This window comes from Chenopodium album, chromosome 9 (assembly GCF_948465745.1).
Source record: "Chenopodium album chromosome 9, dcCheAlbu1.1, whole genome shotgun sequence".
In the NCBI taxonomy this organism is placed as follows: Eukaryota; Viridiplantae; Streptophyta; class Magnoliopsida; order Caryophyllales; family Amaranthaceae; genus Chenopodium; species Chenopodium album.
Genome location: NC_137842.1, coordinates 45,583,898 through 45,594,960, shown reverse-complemented (window position 1 = coordinate 45,594,960; position 11,063 = coordinate 45,583,898). Strand labels below are relative to the sequence as shown.

Here is an 11,063-nt window from a genome sequence, read left to right as displayed (position 1 = left end):
TGATGGAGGAATATCAGCAAGGAAATCATGAAGCCTGGGATTATGATGCTGATAAGGCTGCCTTTGAGAAGGCATTTCCTGAAGGGACTGCTGCTCCTGGCTCATTGTTGCTGAGCTTTGCTGATGAAGAGGTTAACTCTCCTCATAACAATGAGGTTATGGATGTCCCAAAGAATTTGAAGCATGTTGTTGAGGAGGTGGTCCCTGCTGATAACATGAGCGAAAATTAGTTTCAATGGTGTTGTGTCACCTTAAATAGTATTAACTCTGAAGAATGTTTGTTTTTACTGCCTTAGTGCAGTTGGATATTTTATTTTGTTTTTGTGCTGCACTGTTGCAGCTGGATGATTTGTTTGTTTTGTTGCTTTTGCAACTAAGTAATTCTACCTCTTTTTCTATGCTTGTGTTTCTAACTGCATTGTTGTTGTATTACAGGCGTATTACAGTTGTATTACAGTTGTATTACAGTTGTAATATGGATGTAATATTGCTTACATGTATTTGCTGGTGTTTGCTTATTCTGCAGGGATATATGATTTGCTCCTTATAGGGACGAATAAGCATTATTGCTCTGTAGTGCCCTGTTGTGCTTTTACCTAGCAGTGTAGTTGTTGTCCTTGCAAAACAGAATTGGGTGAGGGGTGGCCGTGGGTTTCCCCAACAGCCCTCCGATGCCAAAGTTAGTACTCGTAGTGAAAATAAATTGAATTGACAAAGTTTAAGTAAAGAGGAGTACCTTCCGTGCTGATTTTGGCTGTTGGAGATTTTTTGTTTTTTTTTTTGGGTTTTTGCTTGTTTTATGTTTTTTTTTTTGTTTTCTTTTTTGTAAAGAGAAACGAAATTGAAATGATAACTACGTACCTACGCTCTTCAGAAATGATAGAGCTTTAAGTGTGCTGCGTTCCAGCTTCTATGTACCTCTTTTCCTTCTGCGTTTCTAAGTCTGTAAGCTCCATTTCCCACTACCTTGATGATTTCGTAGGGTCCTTCCCAGTTGGGTGCTAATTTCCCTGCGTTTACTTCTCTGGTATTTTCGTACACCTTTCTGAGAACCCAATCTCCCAATTTAAAGACTCTTGCCCTGACGTTCTCGTTGAAGGATCTTGCTACTTCTGCTGATATGCTGCCATTCTCATTTTTGCGTCCTCTCTTAGTTCTTCCATAGTGTCCAGGTTGTGAATTAGTTCTGCTTGGTTCTTTTCTTCTACCATTAACCCGTACCTTGCTGTGGGGACTTCCACTTCTGTTGGGATTACTGCTTCACATCCGTACACTAATGAGAATGGGGTGTGACCTGTAGCGCCTTTTGGAGTTGTTCTGTCTGCCCATAGTATGTTGGGCAATTCATCTGCCCATTTCCCTTTCGCTCCTTCTAGCCTTTTCTTCATGTTGCCTATGAGGACCTTGTTACTTGACTCTGCCTGTCCGTTTGCTTGTGGATATCTTGGTGTAGACATGATGAGGGAAATGTTCCACTCATTACAGAACTTCGTGGTCTTGTTTCTGATGAACTGGGATCCATTGTTTGTAATGATCTCTGCTGGCACTCCAAATCTACTTAGGATGTTTCTTTTTATAAATGAGATGACATGTTTATCTTTAATTTGATTTCCTTGTACGCTTCTGCTTCGATCCATTTTGAAAAGTAATCTGTCATTGCTAAGAAATACACTCTCTGCCCTGATGACAGGGGTAGTTTTACTATGTCCATTCCTTACTTCATGAATGGCCAAGGCGTCAACATTGGATGTAACTCTTCTGACGGTCTATGTGTCAAAGGTGCGTGTTTTTGGCATGCTAGGCATTTCTTGGCAAACTCTGCAGCGTCCTTTCTCATGCTGGGCCAATAGTATCCCATTCTGAGAGCCCTGTTGGCTAAATTCCTTCCTCTTAAATGATTTCCGCATTCTACGCTATGTAGGGACTGTAGGACCTGCTGTGCTTCCTCTTTCTCTAAGCATCGTAAGAAGGGACCTGCTATAGACTTCTTGAAGAGTACTTTGCTGATTAGGCAATATTTTGAGGCTTTCAGAGCGAGTGCTTGAGCTGCTACTTTCCCTGTTGGTATTATCTTGTCTAAGAGGTATTATTTCAGCGGTGTTTTCCAGCTACCGTCTTCCTTCCCTGTAGAGTCTGCTTGAACTTCGTAGACGTTCATGGTTGATTCTTTCTCTATGGCTGGAGAGAGTACGTGTACTAGGGGGATAGCTCCAAATTCTTCTGGGTTAAAATCTGATCCTAAGTTTGCCACACTAGTAGAAAAATGGTAATTGGCACCGAGCCATGGCCACCGGTTTTAGAAAACCGGTGGGGAAGAAAAGGGGAAAAATGGGCGCGGTTTTGAGGGTAGAGTATTGCCACCGGTTCGGTTCGAACCAGTGGGAAAATATTAATACCACCGGTTTTGAACCGGTGGCTTTGTTACAAAAAAAAAAAAAAAAAAAAAACGCGCTCATATGAATAGGCCAAAACCCTAGCCTCTTATGCATCGCCTCCCTCCTCCTCTCTTTTCTCTCTCTCTTCTTTCTCCTTTGCTTCTCTCTCCTCAACTAGCTAGATCTCTCTGCTTCTCTCTCATTATCAACAACCATCATCGCCCCCGCCCTTCTCTCATCTATATCTCATCTGCTTCTCTCTCGTTCTCTCATTAAAGCTCAGTTGCAAAATCGAAAATCTCCCCTAAAAACATAAAACTCCGGCGAAAGCTCAACAATGGCGGACGGAGGCGACATGGAAATCTTTCTTGACAAACTCCCTATCAAACACCTCGAAATCATCGAAGAATCCGGCGCCGAACGCTTCTCATCGTACATTATCTCTCCTCCATCTTTACAATATCTTAATTTGACCTAATTTTTCTGTAATTTTTGTTGATTTTGATTTGAAATTGTGGAATATATTCAGCGACATCGAATACGAAGAGTAAACGGTGAACTTGATTCGGACTTCGCTTGGGCATTGGAAAGAGATGCGAAGAAGCAGAAGAAGACGAAGGAATCATCAGCGCCCTCCACATTGCAAGGGGTGATTGAGAATTTGAGATTGGCTCATCAAGAGCTCTCTGTTATCATTGATCTAATTAACACTGTAAGCTCCTTTTTCTACGAATTACACTGATTTTATTTAATTATTTACTTTTTTTTTTCCTGGTTGTTATGTTGTATAATCATGCCTAGAAGTAGTATATATATATATATATATATATATATATATATATATATATATATCTTTAGTACCATTAATTATTGTTGCATTTTGTGGTGGTTTTCAAGTATTAATTGTACTATAATGTTCACGAATTTGCTGCTCTAATTGCTGTAGTTGTTCAGTGGGTTTACAGCCTCATTTGGTCTTGATTTAGTTTGTTTTTGTGCCTAATATGGTATAGCATCATGTTAGATATATCTCTAAGTTAAAATATCATGTTTTGGGTAAGTTTCGATATGATTATGAGCCTAAACCTAAGCAAAATTGCTGTTGTCAGGTTAATTAGTGAACTGTGTGAATTGAATGGTTTTAACTGATTTATTTCATAATTTTTATGCCTAATCTTGTGCCTATCATGACCTATTATGTTTTTAGAGTATGTATGTTAATGGGTTAAGGTTGATTATGGATTTAAGGTTGGTTGTAAGCAATTTTGTTATGCAATATGCTGCTGTAATCTTACTAGGGGCTGCTAGTTTTTAGCATGTTAAAGACATGAATTTAAGCCATAATTCTAATCACTAGGTGTTCACAACCCATAATTTGGTTTTATTTTTGAAGTATAATCATTCAATTTTTAATTGCAAGTGTTCAAGATGCACGATGAAAGTATTGTAGAATGAGGATCCAATTTGAGCTTGAATATCAGTTTTTTTTAAGCCTAAAAGTAAATTTCCCTGCTTTCCTCAAGCCTTTTCATTGTCATTGCATCTTATTCACAGTTGAGTTCTTGGACATGAAGTTGGCCCTTCTCTTTGTAGAGAATTAATAATTGGATGATCATTTGAGCTTTACTTATTGAACATGGTGTTAATTTACTGGAAAATTTTTTGTAGCTTTATTAATGAAATTTGCTATCTAACATCGTGGTTGTTATCAATGTTGCTCACCCCAAAGATGGGTGACCACCAGCTCATATTAGGTTGAGCAATTTTATACGATTATAATTGGAGCTAGTTTGCTAATATTTTTTGAGGGACTATGCCATCTCTTTTGCATTATTACCCCAAAATTGACATTTTTAGTTCTTGATAAGCTGCTGAGTATTATTTCATTGACTTAAGGGCTCGACATGGTACCAAGGGCTGTAGAATATGCTCTGCCATTTTCCACTTTTGAGGATGCATGTGTAAGTATTTGAGGTATTAAATTGATTGCTTTATTTGTTAGGTGTTTGTACGAATTATCTAGATTATTGCATTTTCAGTGCTTATCTGTCTTCTTTCTGATATGTGTTCCCATCTCTTAATAAGGGCTTATAATACTAGTTATGTTATTTTCTTCTAAATGGTTCAGGTTCCTCCGGCATCTGCTAGTGCTGTGGCTTTTTCAATGGGGCTGTTCAGTGAGAGAGGAAGCCTTGGGCCAGGAAAACATCGGGCTTTTGCTGTTAGCATCGAAAGTCGTGCAAGTGACTTATTGCTGAGGTTCTTTGATACCTACCAAAGCTTGAAGCATAATTGATTGGTTGTTATGTATAAATTCTTTCTTTGGAAGATGTTATTTTGTGTTGAACATACATGTATTTTTTTTTAGTAATCTCATATAAGGAATTCCTCAGTATGTTGTTCCTCAAATTGGTTTGATTTCCTTGTCTTAGCATGTCACTTAAATATTTGTCCATGTCACCTAATGATTTAGCATGATAACCATCTTGAATATACTAAATATGCAATCCTTGTAAATAGAATCCATATTTTATTTGTTTTATAATTAATCTGCATAAGTTTGTTTGTTTCTTGAGGTTGGGTTGTCTCACAAGGTTCTATATGGAATGCATGTATGTTTTTCCTGTGCTGGTAAATTTTTCACCATGTATATTTTCAATTCTATTATGTTGCTCTTATAAAGTTCCCATAACACTCATATTGATGGTACTTGGCCTGTGGAAATTTTAAAATCATGTAATATGATCACTTCTGGTTTGTGTGCTTAAAGTTGTGCGTTTTCACCTTGCTCCACTTTCTTGCTCTCTACATGTTGTAGAACTACAGGAAAAATGAGGAGACTGTTGTTGAGAAGTTAAAGGAGCTTATTTTTTATGAGATCACTCATGCCTTAATCGGACGCTATAGGTTGAATTTCACCAGACAAGATATATCTTCTCTCTGGTTTTAATGCAAGCAGGTGTGTGTTCATGTGAAATCATAATTTATTAGATGTCTAGTAGATATCTCTTCTTCTTCTTCTTTTTTTCTTTACTTTTTCTTTTTTTTTTTTTTTTTTTTTTTTTTTTTTTTTTTTTTGCCTCTATTTGTGTGACAACTTGCTTTTGCTATGGCAGGAAGCATCATTGCTAGACATAACTAATCAAGCTTGTGGTCTTTTTAACCCAACTGAGGTACATGGACTTGTAGTTCTCCCTTCGTTGCATTTATCCTTATATTTTTTCATTTTCTATGGTTGTTTTCTTGTGAATGATGCATTGAATATTAGAACTATAAGTGGCATTAGATGTAGGTGGCCTGGCAAGGCTGCAGCTACTTCTGCCTTGCAGAGGCTGCTGCTGCAGGGTGCCATGGCAAGGCTGCAGCTGCTGCTGCCCTGCCGAGGCTGCTGCTGCAGGTGGCCTAGCAAGGCTGCTGCTGCCCTGCCGAGGTTACTGCTGCAGGTGGCCTAGCAAGGAACTTTGATCCTCTTGTATTAAAAAATTGTCTTATTCTATTTGTTAAGATTCGCGTTTTTAAATTATATAAGCTTCATTAACTAATCTCAATTTCTATTGCTTTCTTGATTTGCAGGTTCCAGAATTTCATCTAAGAAGTTCAATTTGTTTTACTAAGATATGGGGCTGCTTCTGTGCTGGTGTTCTGCTTCTGTGCTGCTCCTTATGTGTTGTTGTTCTGCACTTCTGCTACTGTGTAGCTGCATATGTTTGTAACCTTGTAATTTATTTTAATTTTTTAGACAAAAATTGTAATATTACAACATTTTTTTAATGAAAATATGTAAGTTTATATATATGTTAGTGTTTATTTATCAATTTAAGTGAAAAAAATGCAAAAAAAAAAAAAATTTTTTATATTTTTTTTTAGCCATTATTGGCACCGATTTTGAACAGGAACCGGTGCCAATAACCCCTTTAAAAAAACCCCGGAATGGTTATTGCCACCGGTTAACCGGTGGCAATACTTGTTTTTGCCACCGGTTTAGAACCGGTGGCTTTTTAGAGGAGTATTGCCACCCCCCAAATGCCCAACGGTTCAAAACCGGTGGCATAGGGGGGTTTTGAACCGGTGGCCTTTTGGGTTTTTCTACTAGTGCCAGGGCGTCTGCTTCAGTGTTCAAGTTTCTAGGTACCTGGTCTATCTTAAATTCCTTAAACTCCTTAATGAGCTTCCTTGTGACTTCTAAGTAGGCTATCATCCTGACATCCTTTGCTGCGTATTCCCCATTGATTTTATTTACCATGAGTAAGGAGTCTGAGATTACCTCTAGGTGTTGTATCTTCATATCTCTTGCGACAGTTAACCCTGTGATCAGTGCTTCGTACTCGGCTTCATTATTGGTGGCCTTGAAGTTGCACCTTACCGCCTATGCTATTTTGTCTCCTTGCGGTGATGTCAGTACTACTCCTAGGCCTACACCGTGTATGTTTGCTGCGCCATCTGTATGGAGTGTCCACTTTTGTGTAGTATTTGGTTCTTGTAATGCCAATACTTCTTTTTGTGCTTCTTCCTCAAGGGCTGGGCTGAAGTTTGCTACGAAGTCTGCCAAAGCTTGTGATTTGATTGCGGTTCTGGGCTCGTATTGTATATCGTACCTACTCAGATGTAGGGCCCATTTCTCCATCCTTCCTAACATTTTTGGCTTTCTCATGATGGCTTTGATGGGATAGTTGGTTTGTACTCGTATGGAATGGCTTTCAAAGCATGGGCGTAGCTTTATTGAGGCAGTAACTAAAGCTAAAATAATTTTCTCCAATGATGCGTACCTCGTTTCCGCACCGAGTAAGGTTTTGCTTACGTAGTAGATTGGAAATTGCTCTTTATCTTCTACTCTTGTGAGAATTGCACTGATCGTCCCTTCAGATACTTCGAGGTACAATTGGAGGGGCTCCCCTTCTTTAGGTTTAGAGAGAATCAACGGGTTGGCCAAGTATTCCTTTAGCTTTTGAAACGCTTCATCGTGTTCTTGCTCCCACTTGAATTCCTTGTTTTTCTTCAGTACTTCATAAAAGGCTCTGTTCTTGTCTGAAGATTTCAAAATGAACCTGTTTAGTGCTGCAATTTTTCCTGTTAGGCTCTGTACATCTTTCTTTGACTTTGGTCGTTCCAGGTCCAGGATGGCTTTGACTTGGTCTGGGCTGGCTTATATTCCTCTTTGTGTAACCATATACCCTAGGAACTTTCCCGACTGTACTCCAAATGTGCACTTTGTGGGGTTTAACTTCATGTCGTACTGCTTCAAGATGGCAAGGGCTTCTCTAAGGTCTCTGACGTGATCATCTGCCTTCTTGGATTTAACTACCATGTCGTCTATATAGACCTCTATTGTGTTTCCGATTTGCTCTTCAAACATCTTGTTCACCAACCTTTCATATGTCGTTCCTGCGTTCTTCAATCCGAAAGGCATTACCTTGTAGCAATAGATTCCTTGACTAATAATGAAAGCGGTTTTCTCCTGGTCATCTTTGTGCATGAGGATTTGATTGTACCCACTGTATGCGTCCATGAAAAATAGCAGCTCGTGTCCTGCTGTGGCGTCTACCATGGCATCAATGTGAGGTAGGGGGAACGAATCCTTTGGGCACGACTTGTTGATATCTGAGAAATCAATACAGATTCGCCATTTTCCGTTCTTCTTTCTGACTACTACCACGTTAGCGAGCCATTCTGGGTACTTCACCTCTCTGATCTTTCCAGTCTTCAATAGGTTTTGGATTTCTTCATTGATAATCTTGTTCCTTTCTGGCGCAAATTTCCTTCTCTTCTGCTTTATTGGTGTATGCATTAGGTCTACGTTCAGTCTGTGAGTGATTACGTCTGGGGGGATGCCTTTCATGTCTTCATGGGTCCAAGGAGTGCATCTTTTTCTTCTTCTAAGAAGTCATAAATTTGCTGTCGGAGATCTGACTTCAATTCTGTCCCTATTCTGACCTTTTGATCTGGATGATTGGGGTTCAACTGGACTTCCGTGGCTTCTTGTTCTTCTGCTATGCTCAACTTCTCTTGGCCCAGCTAACCCTCTAATTGCTATGCTGAACTCTTTACTGTAGATGTTGCTTTAAGTGCGATCTTGTAACATTCCTTGGCTTCCTTAGGATCTCCTCTGATTTCTTGAATACCCCACCTGGTAGGGAATTTAATGACTTGATGGTACGTGGAGGGAATGGCCTTTATCTCATGTATCCAGGGTCTGCCCAAGATCATATTGTATGATGACAGAGTGTCAATCACCGGGAACTTGACTTGTAGGTTGACTCCTTTTGCATAGGTAGCTAATGTGATCTCTCCACTTGTTTTCTTGGTTTCTCCACTGAATCCTACTAGCATTGTTGACTTGTTGATGATGTTCTTTTCATCGATGTTCATATGTTTCAGAGTATCAAGCATGATGATGATTGCAGAGCTTCCATTGTCAACAAGGATTCGCTTGATCATGCAGTTTCCAACTAGGAGTGAAATCACTAGACCATCATGATGGCCTTCTACTACGTCGCTTTCTTCAAACATGATGGAAATTTCCAATTATGCACGTATTAGGTAAATATTTATATTATTAATTTCGACCTGCGACCTTTAACGACGCGCAGACCTAAGTTCCGATTAGGTTTCGGAACTCTGACAGTCTCTGAGTTCCTGACAAGTCAATAACTCTAATTTCATTGACTATCATGAGTTCACCTTGGTTCTTTGGACTTGTTCCAGACTGACTTTTATGTCCAACATACTTACATGAATCCTAGAGCGATATATTTCGATTTCTCCGTATTCATGTTGTTTCTTTGAAACTCTTGTTCTGGAATCTTGTAGTATTGATGTATTCTAGATCTCGGGGCAACGTTCCACTTCTGGAACCGTAGGCCAAGTTCCTAATTGGAACTTAACTTGCTGTCTTCAAGTTCCTGTTAGGGAACTTAGATAGTTCTTGTTAGAGAACTAAGTTCCTGTTAAGGAACTCTTCATGTACCTGTTAGGGAACATGGAACTCTTCATGTACCTGTTAGGGAACATGCTCCGGCTTTCGTGGGAAAGCCTGCCGAAAGTTCCTTCTGGATCTTGTTAGAGAATACCTTCAGGTTCCTTCGTGGTTTGGTTCTCATAGAGAACCTGCTTTAGGTTCATTCATTCTCTCTTGTTCCTATTGAAGTCTTCTATGTTCCAACCCATTGACTTCACCTAAGTCAGTTCCTGTCTTCACAAAAACACTTAAGAGAAACATTAGATTGAAGTTTGTTTGTCATAAACAAACTTCAAGTGAGATAACTACTTAAACTTAAAGGTTATGTAAATACTCCTACACATATACAACTCATGTATGCATAGTGTACTTACCTTATGAAGCTAACATATGCAAACACCTATTTACATAGTTACCTTCATGGTTCTTTAGCCATCATCATTCTTATCAACCATGACACTCATCATTGTTCTTGTTTCTCTATTGCTTATCATATATTGCTCAGATTCCTTATATATACGTGACATTGCTGAGGTTCTTGTATCCTGTTCCAAGCATAACTTGTTCTTTCTATGCACAACTTAACAAACACGTTAGATAGATAATCATCATTAGTTTACAATCATCAAAACCTAATTACTCAACACATGCGCTTGTTATAATGAGTAATTTTAGTTTTTGTACTAAGCATATTTCGTAAATTTATTCCCTTGGATGGCTGGATGCCAAAATTTCTCCAATAATGTATAATAATTGTCTTATTCAAGTTACTGTACACGTAGTAACTCTTTTGTTTTTCCCTAGTGGGTCTCTATTACTTGTATCTTGTAATCTATGAAAACTAGTAATTATACAGAATTAAGCTTAAATAAAAAAATATATATATACTTGGTTTTTCATCGTCGAGCTCAATTTAATTGCTTACTTTGTATAAACGAGTATATCATATTATTATTTCATTAAAAATAAGTTTAGATCAGATCAAATTATCATTTTATACGCTATTTTTACTGCTAAATATCATTAATTTTGTAATGAAATTTTTTTATGAAAATCACATATTAACAAAGTACACAATATTACGAATCTAACAAAACCCTACTTGATATATTTTTTCCGTATAGATTATCGTATATTTAAAGTCTAAGTTTGGTCAGATCTGACATTCAAATCAGATCAGATCAGACTAAATCAGATCAAGCCAAATCAGACTAAATGAGCAAAAATAAGGTGACCAAACAAGGACATGCCCGTACACAAGCTAAGGTATAACTTTTGACAGGAACATGAGTTTTTTGTGTGATGCACTTCATGCCAATATATTGATAGCTCAAAGTGATTAATATCTCCAGCCTTCAGGCGCCCAGACCACAACACATTATTGTAATTAAGTGACTGCATATGTGTTTTAATTTACAAGTAACGTCTAGGAACTTAGGAAGTCTTGAACATTATTAAAGAAAAATTCAACTTTAATGAATAGCATGAAGTTAACATGCTGCTACATGTAGTCATGTACCTCCGATGATGAATATCCGAAGTATCACTTTATTAGTAGATGGTGTGACAAAATTGACGCCACTAATCTAATTTTAGGGTTGTAACTTGTTACTTGTACACCATATATGCATGAGTGCGGTTTGTTGTGAATCTGGTGATAAATAATGAGATTACCCTTCTAAAAACTTTTGTATACATCCGGTTTACACTAATATTAGTGTACATCGAGCAGA

The 11,063-nt window shown here is 38.2% G+C and overlaps 1 protein-coding gene and 1 long non-coding RNA gene across 3 annotated transcripts; one reads left to right on the top strand and one right to left on the bottom strand.

Moving 5' to 3' along the window:
* The first annotated feature begins 2,910 nt into the window (after positions 1-2,910).
* LOC145559795 (uncharacterized) lies at positions 2,911-6,168 on the top strand. 2 transcript variants are annotated; one of them, XR_014092960.1, is made up of 4 exons: positions 2,911-3,087; positions 4,504-5,334; positions 5,492-5,548; positions 5,949-6,168. It is a non-coding gene; the product is annotated as an uncharacterized LOC145559795 (long non-coding RNA). The 2 variants fall into 2 exon arrangements; XR_014092961.1 differs by lacking the exon at positions 5,492-5,548.
* A 2,234-nt stretch (positions 6,169-8,402) lies between these two features.
* On the bottom strand, positions 8,403-8,882 carry LOC145557648 (uncharacterized). The gene has a single exon (XM_081618825.1). It carries the CDS (start codon positions 8,880-8,882, stop codon positions 8,403-8,405), a length of 480 nt encoding a protein of 159 aa, XP_081474951.1.
* Positions 8,883-11,063: the final 2,181 nt, after the last annotated feature.

Bases quoted from the DNA above. Each gene is read 5' to 3' on its own strand.
- LOC145557648 (XM_081618825.1), bottom strand. From the start codon at position 8,882: ATGTTTGAAGAAAGCGACGTAGTAGAAGGCCATCATGATGGTCTAGTG.